The 17,608-nt window shown below is 59.0% G+C and overlaps 2 protein-coding genes across 10 annotated transcripts in view; one reads left to right on the forward strand and one right to left on the reverse strand.

The window, feature by feature from the left end:
• CARMIL2 (capping protein regulator and myosin 1 linker 2) overlaps positions 1–9,460 on the forward strand; it is a 22,858-nt gene extending 13,398 nt beyond the window's left edge. The window contains exons 26-40 of the mRNA XM_064386377.1: positions 507–620; positions 747–922; positions 1,407–1,494; positions 1,917–2,033; positions 2,504–2,570; positions 3,554–3,825; positions 5,362–5,465; positions 5,850–6,255; positions 6,523–6,642; positions 6,978–7,014; positions 7,174–7,242; positions 7,545–7,847; positions 8,026–8,133; positions 8,365–8,475; positions 8,561–9,460. Coding sequence (XP_064242447.1) covers positions 507–620; positions 747–922; positions 1,407–1,494; positions 1,917–2,033; positions 2,504–2,570; positions 3,554–3,825; positions 5,362–5,465; positions 5,850–6,255; positions 6,523–6,642; positions 6,978–7,014; positions 7,174–7,242; positions 7,545–7,847; positions 8,026–8,133; positions 8,365–8,475; positions 8,561–8,736 — 2,268 coding nt within the window. The 3' untranslated portion in view covers positions 8,737–9,460. The remainder of the gene's footprint in view (positions 1–506; positions 621–746; positions 923–1,406; positions 1,495–1,916; positions 2,034–2,503; positions 2,571–3,553; positions 3,826–5,361; positions 5,466–5,849; positions 6,256–6,522; positions 6,643–6,977; positions 7,015–7,173; positions 7,243–7,544; positions 7,848–8,025; positions 8,134–8,364; positions 8,476–8,560) is intronic.
• On the reverse strand, positions 9,312–17,175 carry LOC135279208 (proline-, glutamic acid- and leucine-rich protein 1-like). 9 transcript variants are annotated; one of them, XM_064386369.1, is made up of 16 exons: positions 17,094–17,158; positions 16,348–16,464; positions 16,103–16,232; positions 15,743–15,867; positions 15,087–15,177; positions 14,486–14,565; positions 14,243–14,287; positions 13,682–13,716; positions 13,140–13,303; positions 12,831–12,933; positions 12,632–12,712; positions 12,107–12,238; positions 11,481–11,579; positions 10,515–11,263; positions 9,903–9,976; positions 9,312–9,732 (listed from the first exon to the last, which is right to left on the reverse strand). In XM_064386369.1, exons 1-16 carry the CDS (start codon positions 17,150–17,152, stop codon positions 9,672–9,674), a joined length of 2,145 nt encoding a protein of 714 aa, XP_064242439.1. In that variant the 5' UTR covers positions 17,153–17,158; the 3' UTR covers positions 9,312–9,671. The 9 variants fall into 9 exon arrangements, with proteins under 9 accessions (XP_064242439.1, XP_064242438.1, XP_064242442.1 ...); XM_064386368.1 differs by having other exon boundaries at positions 12,831–12,936; XM_064386372.1 differs by lacking the exon at positions 16,348–16,464 and having other exon boundaries at positions 12,831–12,936; positions 17,094–17,175.
• Between the last annotated feature and the right edge of the window lie 433 nt (positions 17,176–17,608).

Below are 17,608 nucleotides of genomic sequence, written 5' to 3' on the forward strand. Positions count from 1 at the left end.
TTGGCAGCTCTGGCTCTGTCAGACCTTGTTTGATCCTCCTGGTCTTGGTTCTCTTTCCCCTCTGCACCTTTTCCTCCTTCTCTTCTGCTTCTCTTCAAACCACCTCCTTTCCCCTTTTCCCCACCTCTCTGGCACCCCCCTGGTTACTTAATCTGGCAGAGACAGGATTTAAGAAGACAGTACTGATGTTGGAAAGGTGTGGAAGGGTTGGTTAAGGATCTCCCTGATGCAGGAAGCCGTGTAGTGGGGTGCAAGAGGAGAAGGAGAGTCAGTGGGTGGCAGGGGAGTCAGTGGGTGGCAGGGAGAAATTGAGGGCACGCAAGGACTGTGAGGGACAAGGATGCCCAAACCTGGCCCAGCAAAGCCAAAAGATCACTGGGTCTCCCCAGCTGATGCAGGTGCTGCTCTTCCATGGGCGAGCCATGGGTGCAGGCTGTGCATAGAAATATGGGGAGAGAAGATGATGTGACACGGGATGATCCACACTGTCTCTCTTCCCATGTCAGATCCTGCCCCTCTTGTATGAGGCAGGAAACACTCCCTACCAGAATGGCAAGCTGCAGCACAAGCTGGAGTGTCTCACAGAGGAAGCATCACAGACCTGCAGCCGGGAAATCCAGGTGGGCACTCATGGGCAGCACGGGATGTTCATCAGCCTTGGCCCATGGATAAGGGAGGTCTACTGAAAACCATGTGAATCCTGGTAGAAAAGAAACTGAAGCCTTCCTTTCCTGCCCCAACTGCAGGCAATCATGCAGGCGGTGCTGGACACGGCCCACAGCCTGTGCCCAGCTGTGGTGCAGAAGAGCGGGGTCAGGGATCAGCTGGTCAATGCCATGTCAGAGAGGATCTGCCTCCAGGACCACCTCAGCCTCAGCGCTGTCCTGGACCAGATGGTCACTGATGTCTTCAGCAAGCTGAAGTGGGTGATGTGCTGTTCTTCCTTCTCGCTCAGGCACTGGCACTGACCCCTGGGGCCAGAGGAGCATGCTGGGGGCTCTCTAGCAGCTTCTCCTCTCCCCACATTGTGGGAGAGGTGTGCTGGGCTCTGCTGCTGTGTTTTCCAGCAGTAGCTTTGCTTCCTGCTTGGATCCACTTTGGATGAGTCCCTAGGGTGCTGGGGAAACCCATGGGGTGATGATGTTCTTGCAGGCACATCCCCTTGGCTGGCCCTGACCATCAACAGTGGGATGCATTTGGCATTCTCCATCCCACCAGGAGAATGCCAAATTCCTGCTCTGGCAGCACAGGCCCAGCAAGCTGCAGCACATGGGCATGTCCTGGGAGCCCCCATGTGAGCCCCAGCCAAGCATCCATCTCCTCAGCAAAGCCCTCCCTGGGGAGATGGCCCCATGGCTCACAGGGCTGGTGGGTGCTGGCCCTGAGAGCCCTTTTTCTGCTCCCAGTGAAATCAAGCTGTCCGTCACAGCCGCTGTAGCTGACTGCATCGTGGGTGTCGTGCTGGGAGACCTGACCATCGCCCAGTGCAAACTGGTGAGTGCTGGGGGCTGCCAGCACCTGCAGGATGGGGATGTGGGGCTGGGATGCAGGATGGGAGTCTGGATACCCCAGCATTGTCCAGGTACCTGGACACCAATGCCGTGACCACGAATTTGCAGTCTGGGAAGCAGGACAATTCCCACCCAGGCTGGTTTTCCTCCCAGGTAATCCTCTCCCAGTGTGGTCACAGCAATATTCACACCCTGAGCAGAGTCCCAGCGCTGCCGCCGTGTGCTGGGGTGACGCGGGGCACTGCTGCAGCAGGGCAGCTGCGCTGGGCTGGACACCGGCTAATCAGGCCTAAATCCGCTCACAAATCCCAGCCGTGGGTAGGGAGCAGAGCGGCGCAGAGCACACAGGGCAGCCCGGCACGCTCCAGCCCCTGGGATAATTTAAGCGCTTCCTAATGGTTTTAGGCAGAGAGCCTCTCCAAGCAGGGGCTCGACCTCCTGGTGCTGCTGCCGGAGTCGGCTGAGGACGATGCCACGGCGCCGGCGAGGGGCAGGAATCCTGGGGACCTCGCTGCAGAGGAGGTAGGGCCCGGAGCCGCCGCGGCCGCGCGATGCCCGCGGTGCAGCCACCCTTGATCCGCCTTACCGGATGATGCCGGGCTTAACCGCGGCCTCTCCGGGTGCACGCACCCCCCGGCTCCCCCCGGGGTAGTGCTGAGGCAATTAGTGCTGGGAAATAGGACCATCAGCCCGCCAGGCCGTGCTGCTGGCACCAGAACGTGTCCTTGTGGCAGCCTGGCTGCCCGCACCTTGTCCTGGTGCTGCTGCTTTGGGACCTGGGTCCAGTGTAGTGCATGGCTCTGGATGGGGAAGTATCCAATCCAGCACCTGGAGCTGGGATAAGATGAAGGGGCGCAGCCTGGGAGCCTGGGGGTGATGGGGATTGCACCCATCAATGGGCGAAGCCTGGCTGGCCCTGGCTGCCATGGGATGTGTCTTGGCACAGGCAGCTTGTCCATGCCAGAGCTGCCACCATCCCTCTCTCCCTGCAGTACAAGATGGCCCTGCGGAGGAGAAACAAGCACTTCAGGAGCATTCGGCCCACGCCAACTGTGAGAAGTAAGGTCGCAGTGGAGCTGTCCCCCTGCTGTGGCCCAGTGCCACCGTGCCGCCTCCACAGGGCATAGCAGGGGCGGGGGGCTCGCAGCAGCAACGGGGGAGCCTCATGGTCCGAGCCCCCCATGGTCATGGGCTGGGGGCAGCAGGGTCTGGACCCTTCAGAGCCTCTCCCAATGTCCTGGTGGGGGTCTGTGGGGGAAGCTCACCTTGACCTTGCTCTTGTGCTGGTTTTGGGCCTCAGTGCCCTTGGGCAGTGGAGTAAAAGCCCCAAACTCCCTCCCCACAGAGCCAGCCAAGGGGAGGGAGTTTGTCTGTGATTGTGGGTGCCATGGGATCTCCCACAGCCACCCTGGACACCCACTCACCCAACAACCTTGGGGAGAGGACGTGTCCCATGGGTTTCCCTTGCTGCTGGTGCTGTCCCCACCAGCCTGGGAGGGGAGGGAATCTCAGGGGGGCACAGACAAGGAGCAGCTGATGGGTCACTCTGCTTTGGCTGAAGCAGAGCTCATGCAGACTCCAGCACCCAGCACCCTTGGGTCCCCAGGGGATCCCTGAGCCCCACAGCCCCCTGCCACCCCTCCAGAGGGTACGAGGGGGGGTGAGGAGCTGCCTGCAGAGCAAAACGGCGACGTTTGTGAGCGCTGCTCACTGCCGGCAGAGTTTGTGCCGTTCCACTGCTGCCTGCTGCAGGTCTCGGGGCTGGCTGCGGGGCTCGGCATCCCGCACAGCATCATCCCCTGCGCGCAAACCTCCGGCGGCGGAGGCAGGATCCATCCCAGCTGCGCCGCAGAGCCGGCACGCACGCTCCCGGCGGGCACGGGCACGGGCACGGGCACGGCCCCGCTCCCGCCCCGGCGGAGCCACGGCCCCGCTCGCTGCCCCTCCGCGCGTGGGTGACGGCGCCGGTGATGATGATGATGATGGTGATGGGGAGGCCTGGCGAGGGCGGGTGTCGACAGGGACCCTCTCGCCTCTCGTAGGTGTCTCGGAGCTGGAGCCGGCAGCGGGTCGAGACGCCAGCGGGCTCCGAGCTCACCGGGCGCCGCCGTCACTCAGCCCCGCCGCGCCGCCGGCACGCCCTGCCTCCACAAAGGATGCTGAGCCTGCGAGCGGCTCGCTCCCCGCCACGCAGCCTGCCACCGCCACCGGATTCCTTATGGACCTGCCGACCGCCGGCGAGAAGCTGGAGCATTGCACCAAAGCCAGGCCCCGGCCCAACCGCCGGCACAAGCAGCCGCCCAGCAAGCCGAATGTAAGGGTGGGGGCACGGCTGGCAAGGGAGGTGGGGTGTATTCGGGGTGTTTTTCCCATTTTTTTTCCCCCGCTTGGGTGAATTATTTCGGTCAGTATTTGTTGCAAGGCAGGAAAATAAGATGCGCAAAGACGCGGTGGGTTTATTATTCTGCATTTCAGCTGCTGCCGGAGCCTCCTCCTCCTCGGGGGGCAGCCTGAAAGGATGGGCAAGGGGGCTGGGGGGGACGAGGGGAATCATCCGTCCTCTTTCCTGCTCCCCACTGGGAGATGCTGAGCGGTGGGAGCCAGGAGAGGAATGAAAAACCCTGCGGAGTTTGGGTGCAGAGAGCCAGCGATGTGCTCGGCAATGGCTCCAGCTGCCTCCCTCCTGAGCTCCATTTGCTCCCCCTTATCCAAAATCCATCATCCCTGAAGCACTGGTGGCCACCACGGCTCCCGGTGATGCTCTGCCTGCCGTGATGAGGGGGGTTGTGCTCCCCCCATCCGACAGGAGACTGGATGGGAATCCTGCCTTTGCACCCCTCTTCCCAAAGGAAAAGTAACTTTTGGGTGCAGTCAGTGGCGAGTACAGCCCCAGCGCTGTCCCTGGGACTGGATGCTGCTGGCATCACCTCACCCCCATGCCACCGTGATGCAGCTGGATCCTTGCACTTGCTGGAAAGCCCTGGCTTGCATGGCTGTGGTGATGCTTGCCCTTGGATCATAGTGGGATCAGGGCTGGAGGGGAGGCAGGAGCTGTGTCCCACGGGCAGGGTGGGCTCTGGAGGCTGGCAGGGCCAGGGGACCATCACTCTGCAGTGGGACAGGCATGCCTGGCACCCAGGGTGGGCCAAGGCTTGAGCAAGGACAGGCTTTGATGGATGTGATATGACAGGGAGAGCAGATCTCAGATGGCTGGAACGGCTCCTGAGCGGCATCAATCCAGCCGTAATGAAAAGTCATTATGGATTGAAATGCCACCGATGGGGAAGCGCCTCCCCCTCGTCGATAGGATGCCACTGATGCAGTGGCACATGCCAGGGAGAGGAAGGTGCCATGGAGGAAGGCTTGGCCATGGCGTGGACCACTTTGTTATGGGGATGGAGCAGGTGGCTCTCAGGCAGGCTGTGGTGGCACTCTAAGGCTGGACTAGAAACAGCTGAAGGATGCAGATGTGGGTCCTTGCAGGTCACCTGCTCCATCACCCACCAGCAGCAGAGGGGTCCCTTTCTTGGAGCTCAGATGGAGGAGATCCCTGCCAAAGGCTTCTCCCACAGTATGAGTGCCATACCTCAGCCATCGTGCTGGGCAAGGGGTTGGAAGGAGCCTGGGGCTGCCTGGAGCTCCCAGTGCTCAAGGCAGGGAGCAGGATTAGAGCTGGGATGCAGCTGATAACATCGTGGTTTGGTTTAATGCTGGGTATGAGATGGAGTGTGCCAGCACCCATCCTGCAGGGGCACCCACTTGTTCATGCCCGGGGGTGGGTGACAGACACACCTTCATGCCTGGGGGCACCCTTGCCCTGTGCTGGGCTGACAGCAGCTGTCCCTCACAGGTGCAGCCCGTGGCCTGTGAGAACAGCGAGGACAGGAGCATCACCCGCGTGGACGAGGGGCTGGAGGACTTCTTTGCCAAGAGGCTCATCACAGAAACACTGCCGTAAGCCCGGGGTGCCCAGGGCCCCTCACCTGCCCAGCACACACCCGTGCCCAGGTTTCAGCAGCCTCCCTGCAAACGCTGCAGGTCCCAGTGCAAAGGAGATGCTGGGGAAAGCAGCATACCCAGGGATATTGCCAAGGGCAAGGCTGGGCAGGAGGAATGGGACGGCAGCCATGGTGTGCTGGATGTGGCCATGGAGTCTGTTGCACAGCGGGGAGGCAATGAGGCAGCACCCAGGGGATGGGAATGGGTGCCCTTGCCAGGACACTGCCATCTCAGGTGGAGTGTCCAGGGTCTGGATCCATCCCTTTAGGGTGAAAAAACTAATCCCTTACTTCTTGGCAGCCTGGAGCTCACCTTTTCCAATGCTTCATCTCTCTCCAGCCCCGCGACTCCAGAGACCTGCCTGGGATCAGCCCCTCTGGCTCCCTCTGGTTCCCGCACCCTCAAGAAGAAAATTGGGAATTTTTTTGCCTTCAAGAAACCCAAATCCAGCCGGGGCTCGAGGTGTGAGAAGGAGCCTGAGGGTGCTCCCACTGCCCCTAGGAGCAGGCGCTCGATGCTCAGTGACATTTTACGAGCCCCCAGCAAGGCAGGCGAGTCAGGGAAGCCCCTGAGTAAATCGGAGGAGGGGGGGCTCTCTGCCGAGCCCCAAGCAGAGCCTGAGCACTGCCAGACTCCTGACTCTGCCCGGAGGATCCGGCCCAAGTACTCTCGGGAGGGCAAATCCCAGTCACTCATCTTGCTGTCCGGGGAGGACGAGGATGCACTGGGGGTCAGGCATGACAAGGTAAGCACTGTCAGAGTCACCAAGCCACCCCCACTGCTCAGCTCACCTGGTGGGTACTGCTCCTGTCCATGGATGCTGGTGAGGTTACCAGGGACGGGGGGACACTGGAGTGATGGCTGGGGATATCCCCACTGGGTCGTGTCCATGCCACCATCTCCTGGCAGCGTGGCTGGGGTTGGCAATGTGGGTGCTCCACAGGCAGGAGTGTGGGTGCCACAGGTGTTGTGGTGGGTCCATGTTCCTGGCAGGGTTGTGTCTCTCCTGCAGAAGAGGCACCTGGAGAAGAGCGAGGGGGAGTTGTCCAGCTCCTTCGAGCAGCGCGTGCAGGTCATGCTCCACCGCATCGGCGTCACCAAGGGCCCGGCTGCTGAGAGCAAGAAGCAGCAGGTGGGCACTGGTTCCATTTTGGGGTGAACCCTGCCCCTCCAGGGTGGTAGGAGATGGTGGTCCATAGAGTGGGGACATCTCCCCACTGGGATGGCAGCACCCAGCTCTGTGCTGCTGCTGCTGCCCATAGCCTCTGCCCTGTCACCTAACCCTCTGCAAGGGGTGAATTCCTATACACTGCATGGTGTCTGTCAGTGTGTCCCTCCTTTCCTGGCACGCACCCATTCCCTGCAGCCACATGAGAGCCTGGCAGCAGCACTCTGCCCTCTGCACACGTTGTCTCTGTGGGCACTGCCTCCCTGACACCACCCTTACCAGTTTTTTCCCCCTTGCAGAGCAAAGACAGCGAGATCAAGAAAGCCGGCTCAGATGGTGAGGGGCTGCTCCCTCCCCACCCTGACCCCCACCCAGCTGAGCACCCATGGGTGGCCATGGGCAGGCCCCCTTGGACTCCCAGCTGTGGGTCCCATTACATCTTTCCCTTGCTGGGTGCTGGTGGCACTGGGCAGACCCCAGCTCTTGTGCTTGCAGGGGACATCGTAGACAGCTCTGCGGACTCGCCCCCATCCCTGAAGGCCCGCACACACTCTGTGTCCACAGGTGGGTCAGCAGTGCATGCTGGGGGGTCACACCAGCCCCTGGGGCAGAGGGCTTTATCCCCCCTCCTAGCACCAAGCACGGAGTCTGGAGCCAACAGGGACTGGTGGGCACAGGCACGGGGGCAGAATTCCACCCTCGGGAGGGTGCCCTACACCCATGGGTGCCCATCCCTGGCATCGGCAGATGGACACCAGCCCACTGCCCAGTCCCTGGGCTGACTGCAGGCTGGTTCCCAGCACCAAGAACCATCCCTGGGGCTGTCGCTTCTGGACGCCCACAGCTCCATCCTGCCTGCCCCACAGACGCACCCTTCCGCAGCCCAGCCGCCAGGACGGAGCCCAGCGCCGAGCCCCGGCCAGCCTGGAAAGCCCTGGGAAGGCAGCTGCCCGCTGAGCCACCGGCCACCAGCTCCGACCAGCCCCGGCGCTCCTTCACCCTGGCAGAGCCCAGCGGGCTGCCGGAGCCCGGGGGCCGGGAGGGCTGGAGCAGCAGCCTGCCACGGCTGGGCAGGAACGTGCCGGTGGCACTGCCACGGAGGGTCAGCCACGGTGGGGAGGTGGGTGCTGGCACCCTGCCCACCCTGCCCACACCACCCAGTACTGAAGGTAGGGATGCACGAGGTGCCCATGGGTGCTTCATTCCACTGCTGGCCAGTTTTTTGGAGCCCTTGGGATGGAGGGCAGCAGGAAGCCAAGCATGCAGTGGGTGCTGGGTGCTGCTGGGGCCTGCCAAGTGGGGTGCTGTGGGCTGTCCTCCAATGGCACCTCCCCATTGCTTGCACAGACAACCGGCTGATGGCACGGCTGGCAGCGCCACGGGGGACCAGCCGCCGAGCACTGTCCGTCCACGAGGAGCAGCTCAGGGAGCCCGAGTGCCCGGCAGAGCTGGGAGGTAAGTTGGGTGTGAAGTGGGACCTGAAGCCCTCCTTGCACTTAGCACCAACAGAGGTGGGTGGTGGTGTTCCACTTGCGTGCTGGTGCTGCCTCTCCCAGCTGTGGGTGACAGACAATGGCACAGCCACACTGGGAAGTTCCCAAGGGGAATTCAGCACTGGGATCAGTTCCAGCAGGACCATGCCACTGTGCCCCACCCTAACATGGGGCTGGGTTGTGTTTCCCCCAGTGGGCACCGTTCCCCTGCGCCTGCGGCGTTCGCCTGTGCTCAGGCACAGGACCAAGCACGAGTCCCTCTCAGAGATGGAGGGTGAGCCTGGACCAACCTCAGATGCTGAAGGTGAGATGTTCCCTTCCCTGCTAAAGCAGGTGTTGTCGTACCACGGGTCCCCCCATGGTTACACCAACACCTGTACCCTGTGTAGGTGCCACGCTGCAGGACTGGCCCCGTGCCGGGCTGGAGGAGCCGCAGGCTGGCACAGGCACTGAGGGTGAGCAGCCGCAAGCCCTGGCACAAACTGTTGGGAATGCACAAGACTCAGCTGCCGTAGACCAAAGACGCCCAGTGCCGGGCCGGGAGGAGCCGGCCCTGGGACAGTGAAGCCCCTGCATGTCACCAGGCTGTTCCCAATAAAACCCTGCAAGCAAGTGCGCCGTGCCGGGGTGTTGGCAGCTGGGGTGCAGAGAGGATACACTGGGCACCAGGCTGGCGTGGATGTGCCAATGGTGGCATCGCCCAATTTTCGCCATGGGGACAGCCGGGCCACCAGCATTGCTCAGGATGCCCAGGGACTGTCAGAGCCTGCAGGATGCATCCAGTGGTGTGGCAGTCCCCAGTGCCCTCTGTCGCTGTGGGCTGCAGCGGGGGAGCCGGTGATTTTAGGCAGCCAGCTATTTTTAGGAAGCATTCCCAAGGCACTTCCACCACGCCAGCTCCTGACCCCATGGGGTACTGCTCTCTCCAGCCCCCACCAGACGCAGGCTTCCATCAGCAGGACACGACCCACGGCCTTCCAGCACGCAGCTCCATCCCCGCAGCTCCCTGAGGCACCAGCGTGACCCTCACACCCCCGTGGCTTTCTCCTGTGTTGCCCTCTGCTCCGGACCAAACGCATTCCTCACACGGATGTTTACGACAAAGCAAGATGCTTGTTTTGGTTTGGGTTTTTTTTTCCCTTTTTCTTTTTTTTTTTTTTAATACAAGAGCTGTGTATTTAAAAAATATACAATTTTTAATTTCTACAGCATAACCCTGCGGGATATTTTTTGTAATAAACAGTGCAGGACCCTACCCAAACTTATTAAATAAACCATCCAAGCTCCTGGGGTACCTTTGGAGCAGGATCAGGTTGTGGGGCCTCTGCCATTGCTGCTATGGTGGCACTGGGTCACCTCTTGTCCCCACTTGCTGGGACAAGGCATTTGAAAAGGATGAAGAGATGGGAGAGGCTTCTTGCATCCCCACATCCCTCCCCCAACCACTCTTCCTAGTGTTTTGACAAACCCATTGAAGAAACAAAGGAATGAAAGATGGGCTCAGGAGTCCTCCTCCTCAGCCAGTATCCAGCATGCCCACTTCAGCATGGCCTTTGAGATCCTGAGAAACCAGACAGGAGGAGCAGCATGAGAAGAAACCCAGCTGTGGACATACCACTGGGGCAGCTGGTGACAAGGGGTAGGGCAGAGACTGGGGACTCACTACAGGTATGTGAGTCCCACTGCAGGAGCAAGGGACAGCCACGAGTCCATGGCTGATATGGCACTGACCTGATAGATTGTACCTGCTGGCAGAGCTCGGGGCTCGGTGCCTCGTACTGGTACTGGGGTGGTCTCTCCACGAGCTACAAAAGCAAAGGGGAGGGTGAGATGGGTCTGCTCCAGCCACAGCACCCAGAGTGCTGCCCCATGCAGCCTGAGAGCCCAATAACCCCAGGAAAACACCTAGGGTTGAGGTGCCTCTCCCTGTTCTTTTGCTCTTCTTTTACCCAGATAGCTCAGAAGATGCTCCAGCAATTGTTTGTTCCCAACCAATTGTTTAGCTCAGGCTAAACCACATCTTCACCATCCCTGGAGGGATTTAAAGACCTGTGGATATGGCAGCTGGGGCTATGGTTCAGTGATGGGCTTGGCAGTGCTGGGGAATGGTTAGAACTCCATCTCATGAGCTCTTTTCCAGCCTAAGCGATTACATGATTCCCTCAGGGTTCCCTTGGGGTTCCCAGATCCTCCACCATCTACACTGACACCTGCATTCACCTTCCCATCCCCACCAGCCTGGTGAGGAAAGATCCTGAGGATGAACACCAGTGGTGTGGGCACAGAGAGCTTCCCCAGGCACCCCCAGCCCTCAGGGAACCTCACCAGCTGCTTGGTATTTACCGGCTCTGGAGCTCTGCTCTCCTCCGGCCTGGAGCTGGGCCCAGCTCTTGCAGGGGATGCTTGCTCTTCTTCCTCCTCGTCCTTCTCCATTTCCTCCTTCTCTTTCTCCTCCTCTTCCTCCTCCTCCTCAAGCTCCTTTCTACGCCGCAGCCCTGTCTCCTTTCTGCTCTTCTTTGCACCCTGTGAGCTCATGAGCACCAATCTCTTGCCTCTGTCTCTCCCCCTGCGCTTTGAGGTGCCTGGGAGATGCTGCTGCCCACTGGAGGCCTGCTCCTCTTCCTCCACCACCTTCCTCTTGGCACCCACAGTTTCTCCTCCCTTTGTCCTGGTGTGAGCCAGTCCAGGCTTCAATGCCTCTGTAGAGGAAGCTGTGCCACTGGAGCAGGCTTGCTCCCTGTGAGGAATCCTGCCAGGTGGCAATTGCAAGCTGCTGCTGGGCAAGACTGGAAAAACTGGAGAAAGAGTGGGCAGGGTGGCCTGAGAGCCCCTGGGTCGCTGCAGGCTTTGATCAGCACACAGGGCACCCCAGGCTGCCTCTGCAGCTGATGCTGCCTCACTGGTGCTGATCTCTGCTGGACTGGGATTGCCGTAGCAGCGGAGCAGGGAGGGAGAGGAGGTCTGTGCTGGCCCTCCCTGGGGTGAGCCCTCAGGAGAGCTCTGGCTACAAACTTCCAACAGGTCAGTGGTGTTGCTGTCAGCAGCCACATCTTTCTGGGTCTTCAGGGGAGGGTCAGGTTGAAAGGTCTTCTCTGGTAAGAGGAAAAGCATCGTCAATCTGACCTGCCCTGGCACACAGGAAGTGTCAGGGCTGGAATGATGCAGGTCCAGGGCTATGGGAACAGCACAGCACTGCTTTATGGCAGGGGAAATCCAGCCAGCATCCAGGGTGAGCTACACCCACTGAGAAGAGTGGAGCTGTCTCCTGCCAGGAAGGCAGGCTGGATGCCCTGGGACATGTGGACTCACCATCTGAAGAGCTTGGGGTCAAAGACAACGAGGGCATCCCGTTCCAGGGGTTGTCCAGGGATCCCTCCAGGCTATCTGACAAGGTTGGTGATGCAGCACCTGCAATGAAGAGGGTTGATTTGTCAAAGAAAGCAGCTGCCCATTCCCTGTGGGTCCCCTGTACACAAGGTCTCAGGGACAGCTCTTGAGGGCAGCTCTGCAGCCCTTTCCAGCCCAAAATATGGCATATTCCAGTGAGACCCTTTCCAAGATCTCACAGAACAGGCAGTGGAGAAGCAGACACTGCCCAGAGAGCAGGCAGGTATGAAGAAGGCCTTCTCCTGCACCCTGCACTGTCCAGGACAGTTCTTCCCTTCAGCTCCTCCTCCACACGGAGCTTCCACAGGTAATTCTGCAGCAAAGCATGGTGACACCAAGCCCAGTAAGGTGACAAAACCCATTGTGGTGCTGAGCCAGAGCCAGCAAGGAGCCCACACCAGGGCAGGAGACTCATGCTCAGTGATGGCATCAAAATGACTTCTTGTGCTCCCAGCACAATACACCAAAGCTGCAGCTTCAAGAACCTTGAGGACTGGGAGCATCCCCTGCCTGCTCAAGGTCTCCCAAAGACCTGGCCACACCAGTACCTCCTCCACTCAATCCAGGGAGATGGGCTGAGCCAACTGTAGAGGAAACTAAAGGCTGGATGGGATCTGGAGCATTCATAGGAGGCCATGAGGACGATCCAAGGGCTGGAGCACTGCTGCTATGGAGACAGGCTGAGAGAGTTTGGGTTATTCAGCTTGGAGAATTGAAAGCTCTAAGGAGACCTTCAAGAACCTTCTAGTATCTAAAGAAGCTCCAAGAGGGCTTTAGACGAGGCCATAGAATGCCAGGACAAAGGGAATGGCTTTACACTGACAGAGGACAGGGTTAGATTAGATATTTTTTAAAAATTCTTCCCTGTGAGGGTGGGGAGGCCCTAGCACAGGTTGCCTGTGAAGCTGTGGCTGCCCCAGCCCTGGAAGGTGTTCAAGGCTAAGCTGGACAGGGCTTGGAGCAACCTGGTCTAGTGGAATGTGTCCCTGCTCATGGCAGGGACTGGGTCTAGATATTCTTTAAGGTCCCTTCCAACACAAAGCATTCCAGGACCTGGAGATTCCACAACTCACAGCTGATTTGAGATACAACACTCGGCTCTCCTGGCACTGTCCTGTCATCACTACTCTTTCCAGGAGCTGCTTGGCTTGTATCTGCAATGATACAAGCAATGGTCATATCCCCAGCATGAGGCACACCCAGAACAAGGGAACTCTTCACCCCACCCTAGGGAGCCCCTAATTTCACACGCCTGAGTGCTGCACTGCCTACCTGTGTACCCTGCAGACACTGCCTCTGAAGAGTCACAAACAACTTCATCCTCCTCAGGAGGGATCACCAGGGCACTAACTGGGACCATGAAAACGTCCTCACCCTGCTGAAATGAGACACATGACAAGGTTTTTGCTGGGCACTCCCTCTCCAGATGCAGGAGTCCACCTGTACCTGCCAACCCAACACCATCTCCCCCCTCAGCAAACCTCCAGCTCTGCCCACCGTCCTTTCCCTTCCTTCTCCCACCCAGCAGAGCACCCCAAGCTGTCACAGCCCTGTCCAGCTGGTCCCAGCAGACAGACTGACCTCCTTCTTGCGCTCTGCCTCCCACTGGGTGATGGGAACCTCGTCCTCCACTGACCCTGGCTTCTCCTTTGATTTCCGTAAATCCAAGCATTCCTCAGCATTTTCCTTCAAAATCTCCAGCTGGTTCTGTCCGATGGCGTCAATCAGCTGAGAGACAGAGGGGTCTAGAGCAAGAACACACAAACACCACTGGAGGAGACAGCTGAACTCAGGCAAGCCTCACTTGCAAACACTTTTACCCTGCTGCATGACTTGGTGACACTGAAACCTGTGGGAACACCCACAGTTCTACATTTCCTCTGCTTCTAGAAACTATCTTTCCTCTCTTCACAAATCCTGGATCAGGAGCCATGAGCACAGGCATTTAATGTCCTGCTCTGCTTTAGCTGTCAGCATTATTTTTTCCTGCTTTGGGCTTAGCAATATATGCTTGTGAGATCTGACCAGGTTTGTGCTACCTCTGCCTAACATGGACCAAGCTGAGGAAAGCCACAGGCTCCCCCAGGCAGTCAGAGCATTGCATGCCCCCCACAACCCTTTACCTGAGCTGGGAGCATTCCTCACAGCAAGATTCTTCCTGTAATGACCAAGGAGAAGACAAAGCCAGGTTAGGGCTGGGACATACACAGCTCTTGTATGATCAAGCACCCTGGATTGGAAGAAGCAGCTTGTGAAAGTAGTGGATCCCCCACTGGGTGCTGATCTGGCCACTGGCCACATGCTCAGTATGCCAGGAATAGCCATCAGGAAGGCTCACCCCTGGAGATGGACTGATTGAAGGCCCTGAGGATCTCCAGGATTGGATCTCCAAGGATGAAGAACGAGCTGTGCATGGCTCACCCACACAGCTGTGCTGCCCACCACTGGCAAGAACAAGCTCCCCACAGGTATTTCCTCCTAGCTCAGAGGAAGAGGCTGGCAATGTGCCACCACAGTTTCATTTTTCACAGTCTATTCAACTCTGTCACATTCCAGGGCAAGGAGTCACACAGGTTAACCAGGGGCTGCCGTAACCCATGCCAGCCCTTGCCAGCCTGCTCTAACCCCAGTCTGAGGCTGCACATGTCAGGGTATCTGGATACATCCCTCAGCTCCATACTCACAGCCAGAGCTCCTTTATCTTCTTCACCACAGAGGGGTCCTGGTTCCTGCAGCAAGAGAGAAGCCAGTTACTGATTCCCTCCAAATCCCCATCTCCTTTCTCCCTTGCCTTGGAGACAATCCCTCCTTCAGAAGGGATTGCCACAAGTAGGTCACATCAGGACTGCCAGGGTCAGTGCTGCTGTGGGGAAGATGAAGAAGTCCCCCTGAGCACAGCCCCCACCCAGCCATCCCATGGGCCATACCCATCAGATGACTCCATCCTCTGCCTCTGCATGGGCAGCACGATGAACTGCTGGGCCGTGAGGTAAAACTCGCAGTCCTCCTGTGGGGAGGACAGAGCCTGTAAGGCACCTCTGAGTCCCACCCCTGCCCCTGCCTTCCCTGGGGCCAGCCAGCACTCCCACACCCACCCCAGCTCTGCCACCAGCCCTCCAGTCTAAGAGTAGGTCCCCTCAAAAAGGACAACCCCCTTTCAAACAGGAGTTTCCCGCATCAGCTGATGACTCTGCCAGGGTGGGCCAGCCCAGGGGAGTCTGTGGGGACACCCCTGAACCACTGCAAGGGGACAGAGCACTGCTCTGCCACCAGCCCATGCAGGCCTTCTGCAGCTGTCCAACAGGCAGAGGTGACAGCCAGGTGACCCTGGGAAAGATGCACCCCATCCCCAGCCAGGGCTCATCCCTGCCCAGGTCAGCTGCCACAGAGCCCACAGGAGCTGCAGATGAAAATGAAAGGCCACCCATCACCTGCCTTCAGCTCCTGGGAGCAGCTGGAAGCAGGCAAGAGTGCAGGAAGCACAGCGAGGTAAAGGAACAGGCTGCTTCCACACCTCAGAGCACTTACCAGCCTGGTCTCGTCCTGAAAACACACCGTGTACTTCTGCAGGACAATGATTCTGCAATTAAGGCTGGAAAGCCTGAGCTGCAGGTGGGCGCTGGAAAAGGAGCAGAGCAGGAGTGCCTTGAAGAACAGAGCTGGACCCCCCCTGACACACAGTGGGGCTCCTGCAAGAGCTCTGCCAGCCACACTGGGGCATTCTGGAACATGTCTCAGCATGAGCAGCAGGCACCAAGGGCTCCTTATTCCTTAGTAATTCCTGCCTAAGAGCAGCTTCTTTCTGCTGCTTATCCTTGGCTCTCTGCTGCCAGCACCCCAACAGTTTAAGGGTGTCCAAATGGGGAAATGGAGGAAAGCACTGAAGGAGCAACACAGGCTACCATGGTTAATGATCTGGCTCCTTCCACAAAACCCAAGGGCTCTACTGTCCTTTCTAATGGCATTACAGCTTCTGCCATGGATCCCTGCCCATCCCAACCAGCAGACACCACAGCAAAGGCATTCCAGCCTTCTTCTCTTAGCAGTTCTTTCACACCAACTTCCCACCCTGAGGTTGCTTTAGCTTAACACAACCTGAAACGAGACCAGGCAGGAGCCCCAGCTCCTCCCAGCAGCTGTGCAGAACTGCTGTCCCAGCCACGCCAAGTCAGGGTGGAACCCACTTTTCCTCTGCCTGCAGAGCTTCGGCTGTAATGACCACACGGATGTAGCAGGATCCGTCAGAGACCTGCACCACGGCGTCCTGGAGCAGCCCAGGCTGGCCAGCTGCACCTGAGTCACTCAAGACCTGTCAAGAGATTGGAGAAGGGGAAAAAAAAAAGAACTCTTATTCATAGACCTGGAACAAGTTTCACCATGACACCAAGCTCTTTCTCCTCAAAACAAAATTAAAATCAGAGAGGTTGAGGAGGAAGAGTTGCACATCCACAGCCACCAAACTGGGAATTTTGGTGGAACACTTCCCAGAATTCAGATTTGAAAGGCTGTTGGAGCACTTTGGGACAGTCCCTCTGGGTACCTACCCGCACCACCTGCCCAGCCAGGTAATTCTCACGCTCATCCACTTGCTCGTAATTCACCAAGAGGTCAGCAATCCATGGCTCCAGCACGTAGAGCTTGGGAGAAGCCACATTCTTGTCCACACACACAAGACTACATGAGAAGAGACAAGACACCAAGCAGTGCTCCATCACCCTGGGAAGGGTTTAGCGTTCCAAGCACAGCCACAAACCCAGGAGATTGCTCACATCCACCCAAGTGCACCCACTTCTCTGCAAGGACCCATCCTAAGGGCTTCGTGCTGAGGAAGCCACACTGCTGGGGGCACACAGGTCCTGCTGCATCCTGCTCCAACAGTGGGTAGCTCTGGCGTGTGCCTGGCCTTCTGCAAGTCTCCCACACAGGAGAGGACAGTTATTTCTACCGCTTTCCATATTGTTTATTATCACCCAATAATAATTTTCCTGGGACCACGTCTTAACTATAACTGTCTGAGCTGTGAAAGGGAGAAGAACTGGGGACAGACAGGGCTGGGACAGACGCAGCTGGGGACAGATAAGTGTTGAGGACAGGCAGGGGATGAGGAGAGGCAGGGCAGAGGGCAGGCAGGGGATGAGGAGAGGCAGAGGATGAGGAGAGGCAGAGGATGAGGAGGAGCAGGGCTGAGGACAGGCAGGAGATGAGGAGAGGCAGGGCAGAGGGCAGCCATGGGATGAGGGCAGGCAGGGGAGGAGGAGGAGCAGGGCCGAGGACAGGCAGGAGATGAGGAGAGGCAGGGCTGAGGGCAGGTGGGGCTGAGGGCAGGCAGGGGAAGAGGAGAGGCAGGGATGAGGAGAGGCAGAGGATGAGGAGGAGCAGGACTGAGGGCAGGCAGGGATGAGGGCAGGCAGGGCTGAGGAGAGGCGGGGATGAGGAGGAGCAGGGCTGAAGGCAGGCGGGGCTGGGCCAGGCGGGGTTGGGGCCAGGCGGGGGCTCAGGGCAGGCAGGGCTGACCCCCCTCCCGGCCCCCCTCACCGCTCCCCCGCCGCCAGCCCCGGGCTCGCCCCGCCGGGCGCAGCGGCCGCCGCCGCCATGGCCGCGCGGCCCGGAACAGGAAGCGGGGCCGGCGGCGCCACTGCCGGGGCGGGGCGGGGCGGGCGCGGGGCCCGGCCGGGCCGCACCGGGCTCGGGGCCCGGGCCCGGCTCCCGGAACTCCCCACACCGGTCCCTGTCCCCGTCCTTATGGCCCGCCCTGGCCATGTGCCCAGCCCCGGCGCTTTTCCTGCGCACACGCGTCCCCTTCTAGAAGAGGAGGATCTGGGGGGATGTTGGAGCGTTTCCAGTACATGGAGGGGTTACAGGAGAGCTGGGGAGGGACTTTGGACATCGCCGTGGAGTGATAGCGTAAGGGGAATGGCTTCAAACTGAGAAAAAAAACCAAAACAACAACAAAAAAAAAACCCCAACAACAACAACAATAAACACAAAAAAACCCAAAAAAACCCCACAAAAAAAAAAACCCCAAAAACCAACCAAACAAAAAAAAACCC

The sequence above is a fragment of the Passer domesticus genome, chromosome 12 (genome assembly GCF_036417665.1).
Source record: "Passer domesticus isolate bPasDom1 chromosome 12, bPasDom1.hap1, whole genome shotgun sequence".
In the NCBI taxonomy this organism is placed as follows: Eukaryota; Metazoa; Chordata; class Aves; order Passeriformes; family Passeridae; genus Passer; species Passer domesticus.